Here is a 22500-nt window from a genome sequence, read left to right on the forward strand (position 1 = left end):
TGTGAGTGTGTGCGCCCCGCGCACGTGTTTGTGCGCACAGTCAGGGATCGTGAGTGTGTATATGCAGGCGCCAACGTGTGAACTCAACGATTCAGCCTTGGCCAACTTTGAAACAAAATTCGGAGAGATATTTCATACCACGGACCAAGTTCTACAATCCGCAGCAACTCACGGAATTCCAGACAGTGCTTATCTCCCTTAGACCACTGGAGGCAAGAACTGTGTGACGCATCGCCCGGTTACCCATCTTGTCACAATGCGCTGACAGACGGGCTGTCGACGCCCAACAGCCGAGTGGTTAAAGCGCTGAACTTTCAATCTGATGGTCCCGGGTTCGAATCTCGGTACCGGCGCCTGGTGGGTAAAGGGTGGAGACTTGTTCCGATCTCCCAGGTCAACACATGTGCAGACCTGCCGGTGCCTGAACCCCCTTCGCACGCAGAAGACCAGTGATACGCACGTCAAAGATCTTGTGATCCATGTCAGCGTTCGGGGGATGGCTGTGTGTGTGTGTGTGTGTGTGTGTGTGTGTGTGTGTGTGTGTGGGAGGGGGGGGGGTTATAGAAACAAGAACAACCCCAGCATGCACACCCCCGAAAACGGAGTATGGCTGCCTGTATGGCGGGTTAAATAAAGGAAACGATCCTTCACGTAAAATGTCATGAGTGTGTATGTGTGCGTGCCTGGAACATTATTGAATGACACATGAAACGAATGATGAGCGCCCGATGGCAAGCCGTCAGTTGGCTCTACCCAGGTAGGCAGACTTTGTACAAATGACCTCGAGTTTGTAAAGCGCTTAGAGCTTGATCTTTGACCGAGGATAGGCGCTATATAAGCATCCGTATCAAATCAAAGAATACTTCGCAACCTCACTCCCTGTTGATTTTCCCTACGGTTTGAGGCACAGATCGTCCATGTGTGGTCCACACGTTAGTGTCTGTCTTTCACCATACAGACAGATATACACACACAGATGCAAAGACATATGCACAGATCGGTATAAGGACACGTCCGGCGCTTCCTTTTACAGGAAGTGTCGGTTTTTTTCCCCCCAATGTACCTTTTATTTACCAGTGTGCTAGCTGAATCGGTAGCGTAAGCAGCAGTGTGTACGTTGTGAATGGAGAGAGTTACCACTCTTTACTATTTGTTCATCATTTGATCTCCTGACCTGTGTTCATCAATCAAACAGACCGAGGAACAAATCCATACATCAAATCAAAGACCGATATCGGCACAACGGAGGCGCACAATGGCGTGAAGGAAGAAATACAGAAAAACAGGACAGAATTATGGATGAAAGAAAGGAAGGAAGAACGAAAAGAAAAAAAGACAAGAGAGAGAGAGAGAGAGAGAGAGAGAGAGAGAGAGAGAGAGAGAAAAGAAAGAAACCCCCCCAAAAAAAACACGAAAGAAGAAAAAGAAAAAAGGCTCATTAATTTGATTCAGTGTGTCCCTTGATACAGTGTCAACGAGTTAAGACGACCGGCTCTGTCTCAGTTCTCTTTTCCAAAAACTATAGATATTCACTCCAACCTAGACGATGCCAAGAACATACTTATCTCTCTCTGTGCCTATCCTTATGCCGTATGTGTGTGCGTGTGCGTGCGTGTATGAGTGTGAGTGTGTGCACGCGCGCGTGTACACTGGTAATCAAGAAGACAGGGGATAGAAAAGGATGGGTAGTAATGATGACGATGACAGAAGGACGTGTGTTGTTTCTAAATCACCCTCATTACAACGAAGCTACAGACGCCATGTGACATAAAAAATATATTAAAAAAAAAAAACGTAAAAAAAAACAACAACAACAACAACAACAAAAAAAACCACGCACAAACTTCATTGTTTATCAATATTGCACAAATATACTTCGAAAATAATTCACTATCATTATGATGCGTTATGTACACTGTTGATTAATTGTCAAACCAAGCGGCAAGTGCATAAATTAGCAATTGTTCGTGATATGTGTAGCCTCTGTCTAGACAGCTCACTTCGTGAGTCATTTATATCGAATGGCTGGAGGGAAGGGGAAAAAACAGAAAGGCAGAGAACAGAGAACCCAAAGGGCAGAGAACCCAAAGGGCAGAGAACCGAGAACCTAAAGGGCAGAGAACAGAGAACCTATAGGGCAGAGAACCTAAAGGGCAGAGAACAGAGAACATATAGGGCAGAGAACAGAGAACCTATAGGGCAGAGAACAGAGAACCTATAGGGCAGAGAACCTAAAGGGCAGAGAACAGAGAACATATAGGGCAGAGAACAGAGAACCTATAGGGCAGAGAACAGAGAACCTATAGGGCAGAGAACAGAGAACCTATAGGGCAGAGAACAGAGAACCTATAGGGCAGAGAACAGAGAACCTATAGGGCAGAGAACAGAGAACCTAAAGGGCAGAGAACAGAGAACCTATAGGGCAGAGAACAGAGAACCTATAGGGCAGAGAACAGAGAACCTAAAGGGCAGAGAACAGAGAACCTATAGGGCAGAGAACAGAGAACCTAAAGGGCAGAGAACAGAGAACATATAGGGCAGAGAACAGAGAACATATAGGGCAGAGAACAGAGAACCTATAGGGCAGAGAACAGAGAACCTATAGGGCAGAGAACAGAGAACCTATAGGGCAGAGAACCTAAAGGGCAGAGAACAGAGAACCTAAAGGGCAGAGAACAGAGAACCTATAGGGCAGAGAACAGAGAACCTATAGGGCAGAGAACCTAAAGGGCAGAGAACCGAGAACCTAAAGGGCAGAGAACAGAGAACCTAAAGGGCAGAGAACAGAGAACCTAAAGGGCAGAGAACAGAGAACCTATAGGGCAGAGAACCTAAAGGGCAGAGAACCGAGAACCTAAAGGGCAGAGAACCGAGAACCTAAAGGGCAGAGAACAGAGAACCTATAGGGCAGAGAACAGAGAACCTATAGGGCAGAGAACCTAAAGGGCAGAGAACCGAGAACCTATAGGGCAGAGAACCTAAAGGGCAGAGAACCGAGAACCTATAGGGCAGAGAACAGAGAACCTAAAGGGCAGAGAACCTAAAGGGCAGAGAACAGAGAACCTATAGGGCAGAGAACAGAGAACCTATAGGGCAGAGAACCTATAGGGCAGAGAACAGAGAACCTATAGGGCAGAGAACCTAAAGGGCAGAGAACCGAGAACCTATAGGGCAGAGAACCTAAAGGGCAGAGAACAGAGAACCTATAGGGCAGAGAACAGAGAACCTATAGGGCAGAGAACAAAGAACCTACAGGGCAGAGAACAGAGAACCTATAGGGCAGAGAACAGAGAACCTAAAGGGCAGAGAACAGAGAACCTATAGGGCAGAGAACCTAAAGGGCAGAGAACCGAGAACCTATAGGGCAGAGAACAGAGAACCTATAGGGCAGAGAACCTAAAGGGCAGAGAACAGAGAACCTATAGGGCAGAGAACCGAGAACCTAAAGGGCAGAGAACCTAAAGAGCAGAGAACAGAGAACCTATAGGGCAGAGAACAGAGAACCTATAGGGCAGAGAACCTATAGGGCAGAGAACAGAGAACCTATAGGGCAGAGAACAGAGAACCTAAAGGGCAGAGAACCTAAAGAGCAGAGAACAGAGAACCTATAGGGCAGAGAACAGAGAACCTATAGGGCAGAGAACCTAAAGGGCAGAGAACAGAGAAACCTAAAGGGTAGAGAACAGAGAACCTATAGGGCAGAGAACCTAAAGGGCAGAGAACAGAGAAAACCTATAGGCAGAGAACCGAGAACCTAAAGTCAGAGAACCTAAAGAGCAGAGAACAGAGAACTATAGGGCAAGAACAGAGAACTATAGGGCAGAGAACCTATAGGGCAGAGTAACAGAGAACTCTATCGGGCAGAGAACAAGAACCTACAGGCAAGAACAGAGAACGTATAGGCAGAGAACAGAGAACCCAAAGGCAGAGAACAAGAACCTATAGGGCAAGAACCTAAAGGCAGAGCACAGAGAACCTATAGGGCAAGGACCTAAAGGGCAGAGACAGAGAACCTATAGGGCAGAGGACCAAAAGGGCAGAGAACAGAAGAACCTATAGGGCAGAGAACAAAGAACCTACAGGGCAGAGAACAGAGAACGTATAGGGCAGAGAACAGAGAACCCAAAGGGCAGAGAACAGAGAACCTATAGGGCAGAGAACAGAGAACCTATAGGGCAGAGAACAGAGAACCCAAAGGGCAGAGAACAGAGAACCTATAGGGCAGAGAACAGAGAACCTATAGGGCAGAGAACAGAGAACCTATAGAGCAGAGAACAGAGAACCTAAAAGGCAGAGAACAGAGAACCCAAAGGACAGAGAACAGAGAACCTATAGGGCAGAGAACATAGAACCTAAAGGACAGAGAACCTAAAGAACAGAGAACACAGAACCTAAAGGGCAGAGAACAGATGACCAAAATGACAGAGAACCCAAAGGACAGAGAATCCAAAGAAAAACAATCCAGCAGCCCCAAACCACGATCAATCACTGTCACTTGTGAGTCCGGCTCAGTCTGCCAGACAGCTACCGATGGCGCCCAATAATCCAATCTCTTCCTATTATTACAGTAGGATCAACAAATGCTGCAAAACAACACACACGCGCGCGCACAGACAGACACACGCACAGACAGACACACGCGCGCGCGCGCGCGCACACACACACACACACACACACACACAAATCCTCACCCAGAATAATAACAAGGGAACAACAGCACCAATGCTCACACCTCCCCATCTCTTTCTGAAACCCTACCTCTCCACCCTCTGCCCTCAAAAAGCACCCCCAGTCCCCGCACCCCTTTCTAAAATAAATCATTAAAAACAACAACACACACATATACATACGCGCGCCCTAGCGCACTTACGCACACGACATTCTGGTCATAGCAAAGTGAAAATGGCATGGTGGCATTTGTGAAGCTTCGGAATCATCAATAATTCAGATGAACAATATTGACGAAAATGATACCGGAGAATAAATCTTTCAACAGGATGGAATACCCGTGCGTTCGATTATGAAATGGACAGAAAACCGATAATGAAATGTATTTGAAAGCAAGATGGTTTATTGTTTTCTTGTCAAGCCGTAGCTATTGACTTAAAAGCTTGAACAATGCTACAGCGACTGACAGAATACCTGTGATGTTTCCTGCGTCTGTACCATTCAATAATGAAGTAGAAAACGAACAACGTATCTAAAAGCGAGTTATGCTGTTTCTGTTTTATTTATGTTTTGTTCAGCTCAGACTGACTTTTCTCTGTGATCTGTGATTCGCTGAAATCCATCGCTTGAAGAAATCGGTGGATTCTGTAAAAAAAAAAAAAAAAAAAAAAAGAAAAAAAAAAAAAAAGCATGAAGTGCTAGACAGTGATCAAGAAAGCCAAATACTGTGACAAATGATCACGCAGTTCTAGATCTAAAACTGAAGGTTGGTGATAATAGTACCATAGCCTTTTCTGGTAATCGGGGCAGTAAACTGACATCAACTTGCTTAAGGGCTCAGCATAAAAAGGCGGGAGGGGTGGAGTGTTGGGTGGTGGTGGTGGTGGGCCGCTTTGAACTGCCCCCACCTGAAGTCTGGTACTCGTTCTCACACCTGGCTGGAGTGACGAAAAACCCGACTGAAGTCTGGTACTCGTTCTCACACCTGGCTGGAGTGAAGAAAAAGCCGACTGAAGTCTGGTACTCATTGTCACACCTGGCTGGAGTGAAGAAAAACCCGACTGAAGTCTGGTACTCGTTCTCACACCTGGCTGGAGTGAAGAAAAACCCGACTGAAGTCTGGTACTCATTGTCACACCTGGCTGGAGTGAAGAAAAAGCCGACTGAAGTCTGGTACTCATTGTCACACCTGGCTGGAGTGAAGAAAAACCCGACTGAAGTCTGGTACTCATTGTCACACCTGGCTGGAGTGAAGAAAAAGCCGACTGAAGTCTGGTACTCGTTCTCACACCTGGCTGGAGTGAAGAAAAAGCCGACTGAAGTTTGGTACTCGTTCTCACACATGGCTGGAGTGAAGAAAAAGCCGACTGAAGTCTGGTACTCGTTCTCACACCTGGCTGGAGTGAAGAAAAAGCCGACTGAAGTTTGGTACTCGTTCTCACACATGGCTGGAGTGAAGAAAAAGCCGACTGAAGTCTGGTACTCGTTCTCACACCTGGCTGGAGTGAAGAAAAACCCGACTGAAGTCTGGTACTCGTTCTCACACCTGGCTGGAGTGAAGAAAAAGCCGACTGAAGTCTGGTACTCATTGTCACACCTGGCTGGAGTGAAGAAAAAGCCGACTGAAGTCTGGTACTCATTGTCACACCTGGCTGGAGTGAAGAAAAAGCCGACTGAAGTCTGGTACTCGTTCTCACACCTGGCTGGAGTGAAGAAAAACCCGACTGAAGTCTGGTACTCGTTCTCACACCTGGCTGGAGTGAAGAAAAACCCGACTGAAGTCTGGTACTCATTGTCACACCTGGCTGGAGTGAAGAAAAAGCCGACTGAAGTCTGGTACTCGTTCTCACACCTGGCTGGAGTGAAGAAAAAGCCGACTGAAGTCTGGTACTCATTGTCACACCTGGCTGGAGTGAAGAAAAAGCCGACTGAAGTCTGGTACTCATTGTCACACCTGGCTGGAGTGAAGAAAAAGCCGACTGAAGTCCCTTTACAAGCACACAAACACCGTGCCAAAACGGGGGTCTCCAACCCTCATCACTGCTCAACACTGGATCACAAGTCTAACGCCTACCCCATTTTACCATGGCACTTCATATCCCAAATATTCTTCTCCGTACAGCACACTGAAATGTCGAACAGTTCTCTCTCCTTTCCAAAGTCGGTAATTTTTCATGCTGCAAAGACTGTCGCGACTTTGGTTGGATTAAATTGGACTAATTATATCTGGATTAGTTTACACGTCACGTCGCCTTCATGTCCGCTGATTGTGTGTGGCTTTCCACGTCTTGTCACACACACGGGCGGTGTGTGTGTGTGTGTGTGTGTGTGTGTGTGTGTGTCTGTGTCTGTATAAACTTGTGTGCCTGAGTGTGTGCGAGAGACAGAGAGAGGGGGGGGGGGGGGAAGAGAGGGAAAGACAGCGTGTGTGTGCACACGTATGTGTGTGTGTGTGGGAGGGGGGTGTGTGTGTTTGTGTCTGTGTGTCTGAAAATGTGTGCGGCGTGTGTGTGTGCGTGCGTGCATGCACACGCGCCTGTGTGGAGGGCGTGGGGGGAAGACTGGATAGTGGAAGTGAGAGAACTCCAAGAGACAAAGAGATCATGGGCTACATCACGTATCTAAAGTCACAGCTGATGCCTCTGTCTCTCTGTGAGTCTGGCTGTCTGTCTCATTTGTCTGTCTGTCTCCGTCAGGCTCAAGTGTTCAACGTGGTCATCAACGACATCTTGAAAAACCTTGTGAGAAGGCCTCGGTTTAAAACGGGGATCAATGCAGATAAGAATGCAACCTGAAGGTCTACTGCTTCCCTTTGCTGTCTGCCTGTCTGTCTGTGTCTCCGTCTATCTGTAACAGACAGACTGTCTCTGTCTCTCTAATTCTATCTGTGTGTCACAGCTATCCGTCTGTCTGTCTGTTTCTCTGTCTGTCCTTCCGTCCGTCTGTCTGTTTGTCTCTCTCATTCTGTGTCTGTCTCGAGCCGTCTGTCTCTCTGCCTGCCTGCCTGCCTGCCTGCCTGTCCGTCTTGTCTGTTTCTCACTCTCTTTTTCTCTCTTTCTCCTGAAACTTGAAATCGTATTTTGTACGCTTCTAAATCCACCCCAAAAAACATGTCACCAAAGAGCTAAAAATAACGAAGGCACGAAAAGACTGCAGTCTACCCCGGTGTAGCATCCCAGACTGCCCCCCACCCCGGAAACGTCCCCGGGGGACAATTTGACCGCTGGAAATGTCCCCCGGGGACTTTCTCACCGTTCATAATATCCCATGCGGACATTTTCAGCAGCCAAAATGTCCCCCTTTTTGCGTTTTAGCCTCGTTTTGAAATGGCCCCCTTACCCTGAAAATGTCTTCCCCATGTATCCCGTAACGTCCCGTCCGCCGAAAATGCCCCCCCCCCCCTTCCCCCGCATGTGTGTGTGTGTGTGTGTGTGTGTGTGTGTGTGTGTGTGTGTGTGTGTAACAATATTGGCGCTGGACGTGTCAGCAGTCAAAACACGGTCCTCTATCTCTGAAGTATACCAACCCAAATGGTGTGTGTGTGTGTGTGTGTGTGTGTGTGTGTGTGGTTTTAGCGATGACTGTTTGATTTTTCTTTGCAAGAGTGTTAAAAGCTGGATGTATCCAATTCAGCGTGGGTGATGAAAACTGTGCCCATGTGGTTCATACCTGAAAAAAGGTCGGTATATTTACTGGGTGATGAAAACTGTGCCCATGTGGTTCATACCTGAAAAATGGTCGGTATATTGACCCATGTACACTCGGGGATGCAGAACAAAGAACAAAGCCGAGAAAAACGTCTTTCGCAGAACCGCTGGCCTCTACACAATACGAAGAGATTCTCTGAACCACATAGGTAATTCATATTTTTCAGTTGTATGTTTTTGTTTTTACAATTGTTATTGTTATTTTATTTTGTGGTCTGACGTGGCAATAATTCGATTCTTCATTGTTTTATGGAGGACATGAACATTTTGTTACACCACATGTTTGTTTCTCTCTTAAAAGTTTATGTCCGTGGCATGTCATTTGTTTGTTTTCAAACTGTTATTTCAATATTTTCAAGTTTTCCTGTTGAATGTCTCTGTCTCTTTCTCTCTCTGTTTCTGACTCTCTCTCTCTAACTCTCTAACCCTGTGTGTGTGTGTGTGTGTGTGTGTGTGTGTGTGTGTGTGTGTGTGTGTGTGTGTGTGTGTGTGACATACACACAGAGAGGCAAAGGGGATGGATCTCTTGTCTCTGTCTGTCTGTTTGTCTGTCTGTCTGTCTGACGTAACACCAAACTATGGGTCAATTATCAGGGAAGTTCGCAGTGTTGAAACAGGTGAGCCAAACCCCTGTGTCGTCTCAACGTCACCTGTGGACGTGACACGGGCCTTTACAACACGGTCATCACGAAACACACACACCGTGCAACGTCCATACGAGTCACAACAGACGGAACTTCTCCATGATATAGACTCCCCTTCCCCCCTGACCCCCCCCCCCCCCTTCCCCCTTCCGCAACACTTCAGTGTGGTGGTGGCCTGGATGTTAGCCTTTCGGACGAGATGACAAACCCAAACTCTCTCTCTCCCGAGTGCAAGGATGCGCGAAACGCACGTAACAGAATCTATGGCAGCAAGGGAGGAGCTGACTGAAAACAAAACAAAAAACAAACAAAAAACCCCATGCTGTAACAACCACGACAGCGACACACCACTAAGAGAGGTGAACAAATGTTTACATAGAGACCAAGAAAGAGAAAAGAAAAAAAGAAAGAACAGAAAGGAATGGATTGAGGAGACGCACAGACAGCGGCGAGAGGAGCCCGGACTTTGGCACACTGAAATGTCTTGCGACTCCGAACAGTTGACATGGATACTCTTCCATAACGCCTGTCCTCGGTCGGAAATCAAAGCTCTACGCGCTTTACAAACTCGGGGTCATTTGCACAAACAGGCTGCCTACCTTGGCAGAGCCGACTGACGGCTGTCATCGGGGCGCTCATCTTTCGTTTCCTGTGTCATTCAATCAGACTTCAGGCACACATAGATACAAAGACAGACATGTACGATTCAATACCACCCATAGTTCACGGCTCTTCGTCAGAATGAAAAAGGTGAATATGTCCATGGAATGCAGTGTCGGGCGAATCGCCATCATGATCACAGATATGTGCGTGTGCGTGTGTGTGTGTGTCTGTTTGAATGTGTATTGTGTGTGGACGTACAGTTTTCACTTTCAGCTTCTCAAAGAAGTGTCACAGCGTTTTGGACAAATCCAAACACGCTACACCACTTCTGCAAGGCAGGTCTGAACAGCAGCTTCATCGAACTCGTTTTATCAGGCCTCGAGTGCATGCGTAATATTTGTGGATTTATTCTGCAGAATGTGTTTCAGGGGACAACACCTCTGTTGCCATGGGCTCTTTTTTTTGTTTTCCCCACTGCGCCAAGTGGGTGCTGCACACAGGACCCCGAATGACTAAACGCACACGTGGTTGGTTTTCTGGTCAGACTTGGGGGAGAAAAGGCGAGAGCGGGATTTGAACCCAGAGCCTCATCAACACTGTATTGACAGATAAGAAACTTAACCATTCTGCCACCTTCCTGTAAAGTTCACTGCCAGAGCAGTGCCACGTCAGAGGACGAGGTAGAAAGCCAGGACACCACACTGCACGTGTATGTTTATGGAATGCTATCAAACATTCTTTTAGAAAAAGACGTGATGTTTGGGGAGGGGGTGGTGGCTGGGGGGGGGGGAGTATGCCAGGTCCGCGCTTGTGTGTGTGTGTGCGTGTGCGAGAGAGAGAGAGAGAGAGAGAGAGAGAGAGAGAGAGAGACAGACAGACAGAGACAGACAGACAGACAGAGAAAGAAAGAAGAGACAGAGAGAAACAACCAACCCAAAGCACTCCAAAAACCCAAACAAACACTCACCGGAATCATCAGTCAACCGGCTCCCCTCAAAGATGCTGCCGCCAGCCCTGTCCCCCTCTCCTCCGACACTGCCAGCTTCCGGCTTCTTGTCTTCCTTCCGCCGCCGCTTGGTGGTGCTCTTCTCCTCCCTCCCACCTCCGCTGACCGTGCGCCGGGGCTTGGCGGGAGGCTTCCCCGGCACGGAGTGGATGGGGATGGTGGTTCTGCCGCCCACGGCTCTGGCCGGGCCGTTCTTGGCGCAGGAGTCAGCAGCGAGAGGCTTGTGCGGGGTTGTGGCTGTTGCTGTGGCTGTGGGCGACTCCTTGGGAACGATGCCCAGCGGGGAGAAGGAACCGCTGCTGGAGTCCGAGGACCTGCCGGACAAGCTGCTCATGGAGGTCTTCTGCTTGGCCGTCGTGAGGCCACCGAAGGGGGGAGAAGAAGACCCCTTTTCGGCCTTGGGCGGTGTCTTCGTCACTGGAGAGGACTGTATGGACGACTTGCCAATGAATGTTTTATCTTTGGGTCGTCGGGTGGCGGCCTGGTGTCGCTGTTTGAAGAGCGGGTGCCTGGTGGTGCTCTTCTTCCTCTGCTGGCTGCTCTCCGCCCTCTTAGAGCTTTTCCTGGAGGGGGGAACAACCTCCAACATCTTTGCTTTGGAGGAGGCTGGGCGACCTCGTCTTTTGAAAGGAGGCTCCGTGTCGGTGGTGGACACAGGCGTGGGGGGAGGCGACACAGGGGCCTTCGCTGTTCTGGTAGGAGCTTTGCGCTTTCTCTTCTTGGTCCTCCTGGGCTTCCTGGGTTTGCTGGACACCCTGGACCTCTCCGCCCTCTCTTCCCTTGGGTACGGTAAAGTGGCGTCACTGTCCTCGTCGTCCTTTCTCTTGTCCTCCATCCTGCCGTCAATAAACAGATGGCTGAAACTGCCCAGGACAGTTTTCTTTGACGGTGGTGGTGGAGGCGGTGGTGGCTGTGGTTCACCAGTGTCGGCCCCTTGCCTGGTGGTCCTCAGCAAGGACAGGCTGTGGAGGAAGTCTTCGTGAGGGATGGCCACATCTCTCTCGTTGACGATGTCGAAGACCTCGTCGAACTCCTCGTTGTCCTGCCGGATCTGCACCTGGGCCATGATCTCCCCGTCAAAGTTCTGCAGCATGTCTCCCTCCATCATCTCCAGCATCTCCACCCCCACCACCCCATCCCCCACTCCCTCCAAGCCTGGGGTCACACTGCTGTCGGGAGGGTCAGCGGTGGACTCGGCCTCTTCCCCAACATCTGCACCCTCACAGAGGCAGTTACACTGCTGGCTTTCCTCTCCTGCAGGAGCTGTCTGGGCGGTAAACCCTTCTTCTGCAACACCTGCAGGGTCACGTGATACTGACGTGTGGAAGTCCTTGTCGACCACGGACACTGACGACAGAACGATGTCTCTGTATTCCACGTTGATGTTCTTGTCACTGTCTTCAGACAGACTCCGGAAATCAGCTCTCCTTCGCCCAGGGGATATCTTGACGGGGAGGGCTTTGGTGGCAGTGGTGTTCACCATGAGGATGCCCGTGTTCACCAGGTAACTCTGATTGGACAAGCCCTGCTCGTACTTGGCCACATGCTGCGACAGCCAGGGGACAGGCGGTGAAGTGAGGGAGGGGCGTTGAGGTGGAGGACCCTTGGTCCCTCGGCTGGCCGAGTCCCCGGAGGTCCGGCAGCAGCCAGAGACCCCCGCCTCGGACTGCAGAGCTGTGTAGTAGTAGTTCTGCATGACCACCAGGTCGCTTTCCACCATCTTCTCTTCCCGATGAGGGATGATGAAAGGAGGCGACGTCTTCTCAATGCAGCTGATCACGCACTCCTCCCCGGACCCCCCTGCAGACTCTTCCCCTTGCACGTGCACAGTGACCACGGACATGGGGACAGCAGGGTCAGGACGCACACCGCTGTCAGCTCTGGGCAGCTTACTGACGTCTGTGTCCGGCCCTGTCCCGGCGTCACGTGCTGGGGGTTTAGGGTCGGTGTGGGGACGAGGGCGTGCCGGCAAGGGGCCACGACTGCTGCCTGGGGAGGGTTTGGAAAGTAGTGCTGGGCCCTGTGACCGTTTCGCCTGCAAGCTGGTCTGCAGTCCGTTCTTCACATGGGTCCCTGCCGGCGCCGGAGGTGGCCTCTTCGCACCGTTCTTGTCGCTTTCAGAAGATGGTAGCGCAAGTTCCGGTGATGGGTCATGGTCCATCACCCTCACTGCAGTTTCTTTACTGTTCGGCTCTATCGCTTGTCTGGATGGGACACCAGAAGGCGCTGTGACTTTTTCTCTGTCGTAGGCTGCGGAAGAACTTAGACCCTGTGTGGGGGTGGACAGACAAAGAGTGTTTGGCGAAGGCACAAAAGCGGACGTTGATTCAACAGCATTTCTTTGGGCAGCGTTGTTGCGGGCAGCAGTACTTCCAGTCTCTGACACACTCGCAGAGCCACCAGTGTGATGACACGTGCGTGTAACTGTCTGATCTTGTTTCGAGCCAGACTTGGGCAGCTCACTCTCAGCTTTGTGCAAGGCACTGCCCGCGTGTGGATGAGGCGGTACTCGGTGGTCAGCAGAACTTCTTTGCGAACTTTCACGATCGTCTTTGTTCTTTTGTTTCTGTTCCACCACCCGTTCACTGGCAGCTGTAAGTGACGGCTTTCCCCGTGAAGCGCAGTCAAATATGACATCGGGGCAGCTCTCCCATCCGTCCACTGGCGGTTCTTTGGGGGAGGACACATCAGTGCCTGTTTCCACTTCGTTACACCCGCTCTTCGTTGACTTACTGCAAGAGATAAAGGTCATTTTCAAGGCACCAGGGCTGTAGGCAGTGTAGGCAGTGGGCACAGGGTTGGCGTCCTTGGACGTGCGGTGAGGCAGTTTGAGTTTCTTGCACAACTTCCCAACACCAAACCTTCGTGGCTGTCCGAAACTACTGTGGTTCAAACCTGAGGGATGGGTGCGCGGTGAATCACCCAGAGTGTTGTGTGCTTTTCCTGGACCATCACCATCACAGGCAGACTGCAGGGCTGCAGGTTCTGAGGAGCTGTCTTCAGAGTGATCCGTGACACAGGAGTCAGCTGCCAGCCCTGGCTTCCCTGCCTCGTTGTTGCTGTTCTCGTCCAGCTGCACGTCACTTCCGCTCGGGGCGGGGAGGGGCACGGCTTTCGCCGCTGGAGGAACCTTGCTCCACACGTTGGACTGTTCGAGCATTTGATTCAGAGGAGAAAGCCGCTCCTGCAGTTTTGATCGTTGCCTGTAGTTTTTGCTTTGATCCTCGCTGCTGCCTGAATGAGTGTCGGATCGCTCATGGCCGGGGTGGTCCACACTGACGTTCAGCGGCCGGCACTGCACGTGCTCGCTCCTCGAGCCTGACACCCGCACCGGCCACTTCCGGGAGTCCGCTGACAGCCGGGTCAGAATCACCACCGGTGTTTTACTGAAAATGTCCTGCACGACCGACACGTGTTTCGTTGAACTGGCGGCACTGTTTTTCTCTTCCGCCCCCTGCTGTGGCGGACAGGTGTGCTGGGCTGACGGCGCCACGGTATGTGTCCTGTCCTCCACGGGGTGTATCCCGGTGACGGGCGGTGCCGACATCCGCCCTGAGTCCGCCTCCCCGAGCACAGAGCCCTGCTCCGGCAACAACACGGGCAGCTGCAGGGTGCTGTCCTCCGCTCCATACACCTGTCCCCTCGCCTCGTACCCCTCCACGTCCACCGGCTCCAGGAGGGGCGGGTGGTGAGGGCTGGTAAACAGAGTCACGTCCGGCGTCTTGGCGCACTCCAGGGGCCGCTGACTGTCGCCCACACTGGCCTCCCGGGCCACCTGGGGCTCCTCCACGGCCCCTTGCCGCCTCTCAATCTCGTCCAGAGGTCCCGGCATGGAGGCATCCGGACAGCTCACCTTCTCCGACAGCATGCCATAGCCCGACAGTTTCCCCGTCAGTGACTGCAGGTGGATGCCGCCGTCCTCCTTCCCCTGATGCACGTCCTTCAGGACAGGAACCTCACAGTTGGTGCTGCCGTCCTCGGACCTTGGGATCTGATGCAGGCTGCTGGACTTGACGCCGCTGTCCTCGGACAGAGCTGGCTGCAGCCTGGACACGGGGTCCATGGGCAGCGGCCTGGGCAAGGCCTGCACGTGACCGGAAACGACCTCCTCCGTCATGCTGTGCATCGTCTGCCGCGCTTCACTGAGCGGCGCCGCGGGCCCTGTGGGGGGTCAGCACAACACCCTGCCGCATCCCCTGTCACCCCTCCTTCTTCCTCCTTCCCCTCCTCCCTCTCCTCTTCACCCCTCCCACCACTCACCCGGTCGCCTGCTTTCTGCAGCGGCAGTGCAGCCAGAGAGTACAGCGCTACGGAACTCACGATGATTATCTCTGCCACAGCGAGCTGACCGGCGGCACCCTCTGCTTCCTCTGTGACGATCGGCGCCTGCCTGACTAGCATCCCAGCCATGGCATCCAGGCCAGTTCCCTAGTCACCCGCCACGCCGCTTTCTTCTATCTGGTGTCTGCTAGCATTGTTGTCTGGCATCCACCCACACACTTCAGCACACAGCCTTTGGGGGTTCACTGTCAATGATCAACACACAACGAAACAAAAAAGGCTAAACCCTAGATGTTGCACTTTTTTCAGTAGTTGTGGTTGTTGGGTGTTTTTTTTTCAACACAACGTTTGGTCAGTTTCCGAAGAAAAAACAACAACACACATACACAACACACGTTATTTCTTGCACCAAAGAATGCACGTTCTACACAATATGAATCCGGTGCATGTATCCCCCACAGGCAAGCTCCTGCATCTCAAGCGATGGAGAAAACGGTTCCGGGTGATCTGTAGAACAGACCCCAAGTGTTCTCTGGCGGAGACTTTTTCCCAGCGTGTCACAGTCCGCACTCCTCACCAGTGACGGCGTGCTGTTTCCAGGCGGACGGTGCTGTCCCTGCAGTAGGGGCGGTCCTGGAACATCAGGGGGGTCGTCAGCTCGGGTCAGTCTGCAACAGACAGAGGAAAGGAGTGAATGAATGAATGAATGAATGAATGAATGAACAATTAAAAACGAACATCATCACTGATTCCAGTATCTTCGAATAACAGCAAACTATTTGCCGTTATTCTCTCCTCTTGTCAACTATCGAGGTGAATGAAATTCGCCTCTCTCTCTCTCTCTCTCTCTCTCTCTCTCTCTCTCTTTCTTTCTCTCTCTCTCCCAAACTTTTGATTCCATAAATAGAAATTAATTATGGCCTATTCTAATTGAAAATGGTATCAAAGGTAAATTACACAGATGTGTTAAAAGCTTGTACAACATATCCAAAGTAACGTGAGACTGGAGCAAACTGATCAGATTATATTGTTCTGTTAGAGTAAAACACGGAGCATGTAGCCCCGTAACAACATCTATCTACATACATGTAGCCCTGTAACAACATCTATCTACACACATGTAGCCCTGTAACAACATCTATCTACATACATGTAGCCCTGTAACAACATCTATCTACACACATGTAGCCCTGTAACAACATCTATCTACATACATGTAGCCCCGTAACAACATCTATCTACATACATGTAGCCCTGTAACAACATCTATCTACACACATGTAGCCCTGTAACAACATATATCTACATACATGTAGCCCTGTAACAACATCTATCTACACACATTTAGCCCTGTAACAACATATATCTACATACATGTAGCCCCGTAACAACATATATCTACATACATGTAGCCCCGTAACAACATATATCTACATACATGTAGCCCTGTAACAACATATATCTACATACATGTAGCCCTGTAACAACATCTATCTACATACATGTAGCCCTGTAACAACATCTATCTACATACATGTAGCCCCGTAACAACATCTATCTACACACATGTAGCCCTGTAACAACATCTATCTACATACATGTAGCCCTGTAACAACATCTATCTACATACATGTAGCCCTGTAACAACATCTATATACACACATGTAGCCCTGTAACAACATCTATCTACATACATGTAGCCCTGTAACAACATCTATCTACACACATGTAGCCCTGTAACAACATCTATCTACATACATGTAGCCCCGTAACAACATCTATCTACACACATTTAGCCCTGTAACAACATATATCTACATACATGTAGCCCTGTAACAACATCTATCTACACACATTTAGCCCTGTAACAACATCTATCTACATACATGTAGCCCTGTAACAACATATATCTACATACATGTAGCCCCGTAACAACATATATCTACATACATGTAGCCCTGTAACAACATCTATCTACATACATGTAGCCCTGTAACAACATCTATCTACATACATGTAGCCCTGTAACAACATCTATCTACACACATGTAGCCCCGTAACAACATCTATCTACATACATGTAGCCCTGTAACAACATCTATCTACATACATGTAGCCCTGTAACAACATCTATCTACACACATGTAGCCCTGTAACAACATCTATCTACACACATGTAGCCCCGTAACAACATCTATCTACATACATGTAGCCCTGTAACAACATCTATCTTCATACATGTAGCCCTGTAACAACATCTATCTACATACATGTAGCCCCGTAACAACATCTATCTACATACATGTAGCCCTGTAACAACATCTATCTACATACATGTAGCCCTGTAACAACATCTATCTACACACATGTAGCCCTGTAACAACATATATCTACATACATGTAGCCCCGTAACAACATCTATCTACACACATGTAGCCCTGTAACAACATATATCTACATACATGTAGCCCCGTAACAACATCTATCTACACACATGTAGCCCTGTAACAACATCTATCTACATACATGTAGCCCCGTAACAACATCTATCTACATACATGTAGCCCTGTAACAACATCTATCTACACACATGTAGCCCTGTAACAACATCTATCTACACACATGTAGCCCTGTAACAACATCTATCTACATACATGTAGCCCCGTAACAACATCTATCTACATACATGTAGCCCTGTAACAACATCTATCTACATACATGAGATAGCCTTACACGTTATTAATAATGGGAGACATGGAGTTACCTTGATACCCGTGCTGAAGCTTTGGAGTCTCATTCTTTTGTAAGCTGACAATGAACTTCTTGTTTTCAGAGACAGTTTTGAGCTCGCAGACTGAACTACGTCTAGCCGCTTCAAGACTTCCATTAAAAGTTAATTCGGACAAAAGGAATTTCACTGCATTTCGGAAGAGTGGATACTTAGTTGCAAGGGAAACGTCGTTATTTTCTTGTTTTCCAATGCCTGTGGTTAATGTTTACAAATACTTGGGAATATATTTCTCCACTCGTCTCAGCTTTGTTGTTTTAAAGCCAAGGATGCTTTCTAATGTAACATACATAAGTTGTATTTACTTTATAACAATATGTTAGAACTGCTTTTCAAGCATTTGTTTTTCATTGTTACAATCTTTTCTAATAGTATGGGTCGGAGTTATGCGGGTTGGATAAAACAGAAGTTTTGCTATGTTAAAAAAAAAGTTTATGGCAATATATTCGAGAATATGTAACGATTTAAAATATGGTGAAACTAATCGTTATCCCAAATATATGAATTCAGCTGTCAATCATATTTGGTACTGGTTTAAAATGATTACAAAACGAAGACTACAATGCCAGTCTCTCTCTCTCTCTCTCTCTCTCTCTCTCTCTCTCTCTTCACACACACACACACACACACACACACACAGATACCAGTTATATCCACCCCAGCTCTTCCTCAACCCTTCCAACCGAAGCAACCAACGACAGTGAGTCCGTCTGCACGAAATGAGCTTGCAGAAAAGAGGCCACGAAGACAGTCTGCACCCAGTGGGAAAGGCAAGGCAGCATGTCCATTTGACCCCTCTCTGACTTGAAACGTCTTGAGAATGTGCAGCTTTTGGGGTTTTATTTGCGCTTATTGAAAAAAAGCAAGGGGGAAGGTGGCAGAATGGTTAAAACGCTCAGCTGCCAAGACAGAGAGTCCGTGAGGGTTTGGGTTCCAATCCCGCTCTCGCCCTTTCTCCCGAGTTTGACTGGAAAATCATACTGAGCGTCTAGTCTTTCAGGTGAGACGATAAAGCTAGGTCCCGTGTCCAGCACGCACTTGGCGCAGTGAAAAAGAACCCATGGCAGTGACAGTCTTGTCCCGTGGCCAAATTATGGAAAAGGAAATCCGCTGTGAGAGGTACACAATATCAAAGCATGCACTCCAGGCCTGACAAGCGCGTTGGTTTATGCTGCTGTCAGGCATCTGACCAGCAAATGTGGTGTAGCGTATATGGATTTGTCCGAACGCAGTGACGCCTCCCTGAGGAACTGAAACTGACAAAAGAAAAAAAAATGAAACGAGCAGCAACAGAAACATCACCACCACCACCAACAAAACTACGCACGCTGTCATCCAGCAAAACGTCTAGTCAAGTCTTTAGCTACACGTTCTGTCTCTCCAAAACAACACTTCACATCACGTGCTTCACAAACCAGCCGACCACGCTGGCCATCATTTTCATTTTATCAGGACTAAAACCACGTCAACACCCAAAACGATATCAAGCGCCAACGCTTCATATAAATGAAACAGCACTGGTCGAGCGCGCGTGCGTGCGTGTTTGTGTGTTTAATATGTAAGTTGGTGTTTGCAGACATAATCGTTTGTTTGTGTGTTCAATCTAAGTTGTGTTAGCAGACATAATCGTTTGTTTGTGTGTTCAATCTGTAAGTTGTGTTTGCAGACATAATCGTTTGTTTGTGTGTTCAATCTGTAAGTTGTGTTTGCAGACATAATCGTTTGTTTGTGTGTTCAATCTGTAAGTTGTGTTTGCAGACATAATCGTTTGTTTGTGTGCATGTGTTCAATGTGTAAGTTGGTGTTTGTAGACATAATGATGATCGTTTGTTTTTGTGTTTAATACTTAAGTTGGCGTTTGTAGACATAACGATGATCGTTTGTTTCTGTGTTTAATATTTAAGTTGGCGTTTGTAGACATAATGATAATCGTTTGTGTATTTAATACTTAAGTTGGCGTTTGAAGACATAATGATAATCGTTTGTTTGTGTGTTTAATACTTAAGATGGCGTTTGAAGACATAATGATAATCGTTTGTTTGTGTGTTTAATACATAAGTTGGCGTTTGCAGACATAATGATAATCGTTTGTTTGTGTGTTTAATACTTAAGATGGCGTTTGAAGACATAATGATAATCGTTTGTTTGTGTGTTTAATACTTAAGTTGGCGTTTGAAGACATAATGATAATCGTTTGTTTCTGTGTTTAATACTTAAGTTGGTGTTTGCAGACATAATGACAATCGTTTGTTTGTGTGTTTAATATTTAAGTTGGCGTTTGTAGACATAATGATAATCGTTTGTGTGTTTAATACTTAAGTTGGCGTTTGCAGACATAATGATAATCGTTTGTTTCTGTGTTTAATACTTAAGTTGGCGTTTGTAGACATAATGATAATCGTTTGTGTGTTTAATACTTAAGTTGGTGTTTGTAGACATAATGACAATCGTTTGTTTGTGTGTTTAATACTTAAGTTGGTGTTTGTAGACATAATGATGATCGTTTGTTTGTGTGTTTAATACTTCAGTTGGTGTTTGTAGACATAATGATAATCGTTTGTTCGTGTGTTTAATACTGAAGATGGTGTTTGTAGACATAATGATGATCGTTTGTTTGTGTGTTTAATACTTAAGTTGGTGTTTGTAGACATAATCATTGGTGCACAAAGAAACGAAATTTCAGCTGAACAAGTGACAGGAGTTCAGAAATACTGTAAATCCCGCCCACCCCTGATCTAAACACGACGCGACCAGAAAATAAAAGAAAATAAATAAATAAATAAAAGTCGGAATCGGTCACTCACTTTCCAAGAGTAACAAAACAACGAATACATCTCGCTGTCCAGTCTAACTGTCTTCGCCCCCTTGCCTTTCAAAACCTCACAAATAACTCTCCCTCACATGAGGTCATCAGCGGTGCTAAGCAACTAAGACTTCGTGGTCACGATTCGTGACTGCAATCAGCAAGGTGTGGTATGGTCGCTGGTTTGGTTTGGAGCACGTTGCCGCTTGGCAGTTGTTGAGGCAAACGAACGACAGGAAGGGGGTGAGGGGTGGGGAACACGAAGCCGAGGGAAGAGGATGGAGAGAGAAATCAATGAGTGGTGGGAATTATAGATAATATATATATATAAATTTTTTTTTAAAAACAGACGAAGAAGGAAGAAGAAAGACAAAAAAAAGCTACAGAACATGTCACAGAACGAGCCAACCAATATGTGTGTGTGTGTGTGTGTGTGTGTGTGTGTGTGTGTGTGTGTGTGTGTGTGTGTGTGTGTGTGAGAGAGAGAGAGAGAGAGAGAGAGAGAGAGAGAGAGAGACTCAAACTGGTTTTATAACGTAAGTTCTGTAAGCAATATACTCATATCAGCATGTTGGAAACACGCATCCTCTCCCAACTTCACAAGACATACACAACAATCTGAGTGAGAGAGAGAGAGAGAGAGAGAGAGAGAGAGAGAGAGAGAGAGAGAGAGGCGAGGCAAGGCAAGGCAAGGCAAGGCAAGGCAATGGTTTATTTGTTAGGCCTCCGACCTATAACAAAGGAGTGGGCCACTAACAAAAATATTACATAATGAATCAAATAGTGTGAATAATATATCAAAGCGCATGTGACTTGCAAGCTCTCTCTCTCTCTCTCTCAGAGAGAGAGACAGACAGACAGACAGACAAGACATAGAGAGACAGAGAGAGAGAGACAGACTGAGAGACAGAGCAAGGAAGAGAAAGACAGACAGGCAGAGGGATAAAGACAAAGACAGAGGCGGAAAGAGAGCGTGGAATACGTGCATGCAAGCGCTAGCATGTCACGTTCCGGATAGTTAAAAACACCTTTCGGAATACGATCTGGCGACAAAGTCATGTTGACAACGACAGAATACCAATGGCTCTGTCTCTGTGTCTATCTCTCTCACTTCCTAACAAATGGCAGGAAAGAGATTGAATTCGGGTAAAGAAACGTGTCAAAAGGGGACGCGGCATGCGCTTTTTTTCAAATGGAAAGTTGTTTTCGACAGCTTGTTTGTGTCGCATCGTGAGGTCAACTAATTTCTGCCACAAACCATGAATAGGGACAGGAATATTGCCAACTCTGTCTTCGTTTACATGTGTGTGTGTGTGTGTGTGTGTGTGTGTGTGTGTGTGTGTGTTGCTCTCTGTCTGACTTACCATGTGTGATGATATGCGTACCGGTATGCGTGTCCCATTGATACACGAAGACTCAAAACCAAGTCCTCATTTTCACAATATGCGTTGGTGACATTTTAATTAAACAAAAAAATGCAGTTACAGAAGATAATTATGAATAGAAGGTGCGCGTTTAAAGATATAAATAGAAAATGTACCGTAAAAGAAGATATAAACTGAAGATGCCCTTTCAAATATATAAATGAAAGATACACAGTTACAGAAGCTATGTACATGAGATGCGCTGTTAAAGAAGAATGCAAACAGAAAATGCGCTGTTAAAAAAAGGTGCAAACAAAAGATGCGCTGTTAAAGAAGACAGAATATGCACTTTTTAAGATATAATCAGAAGATACACTGTTAAAGATATAAACAGAAAATGCACTTTTAGAGATGAACATGTGAAGGCGAGCCCACTCACTGTGTACATAGGACATTCCCCTACAACCCCTCCGTAATGTAATGGAGATTCCACGTTCCACTTCTTCACCTTGACAACCAACCACGCCAACAACACACTCCTGCATGTGTTGATTCCGATCGTCAATCTTTTGAAACCCATTCCCACAATATAAAAAAACAACCCCAAAAACAAACAAACAAACAAACAAACCAAAC

The 22500-nt window shown here is 47.6% G+C and overlaps 1 protein-coding gene across 5 annotated transcripts in view; it reads right to left on the bottom strand.

Annotated features, from left to right (window-relative positions):
- Nucleotides 1-22500, bottom strand: part of LOC143274844 (uncharacterized) — a 237399-nt gene that overhangs the window by 115790 nt on the left and 99109 nt on the right. For all 5 annotated transcript variants that reach the window (XM_076578800.1, XM_076578796.1, XM_076578798.1 and 2 more), the window contains one exon: nucleotides 10590-15577. In XM_076578800.1, coding sequence (XP_076434915.1) covers nucleotides 10590-14754 — 4165 coding nt within the window. In that variant the 5' untranslated portion in view covers nucleotides 14755-15577. The remainder of the gene's footprint in view (nucleotides 1-10589; nucleotides 15578-22500) is intronic.

This window comes from Babylonia areolata, chromosome 29 (assembly GCF_041734735.1).
Source record: "Babylonia areolata isolate BAREFJ2019XMU chromosome 29, ASM4173473v1, whole genome shotgun sequence".
NCBI lineage: Eukaryota > Metazoa > Mollusca > Gastropoda > Neogastropoda > Buccinidae > Babylonia > Babylonia areolata.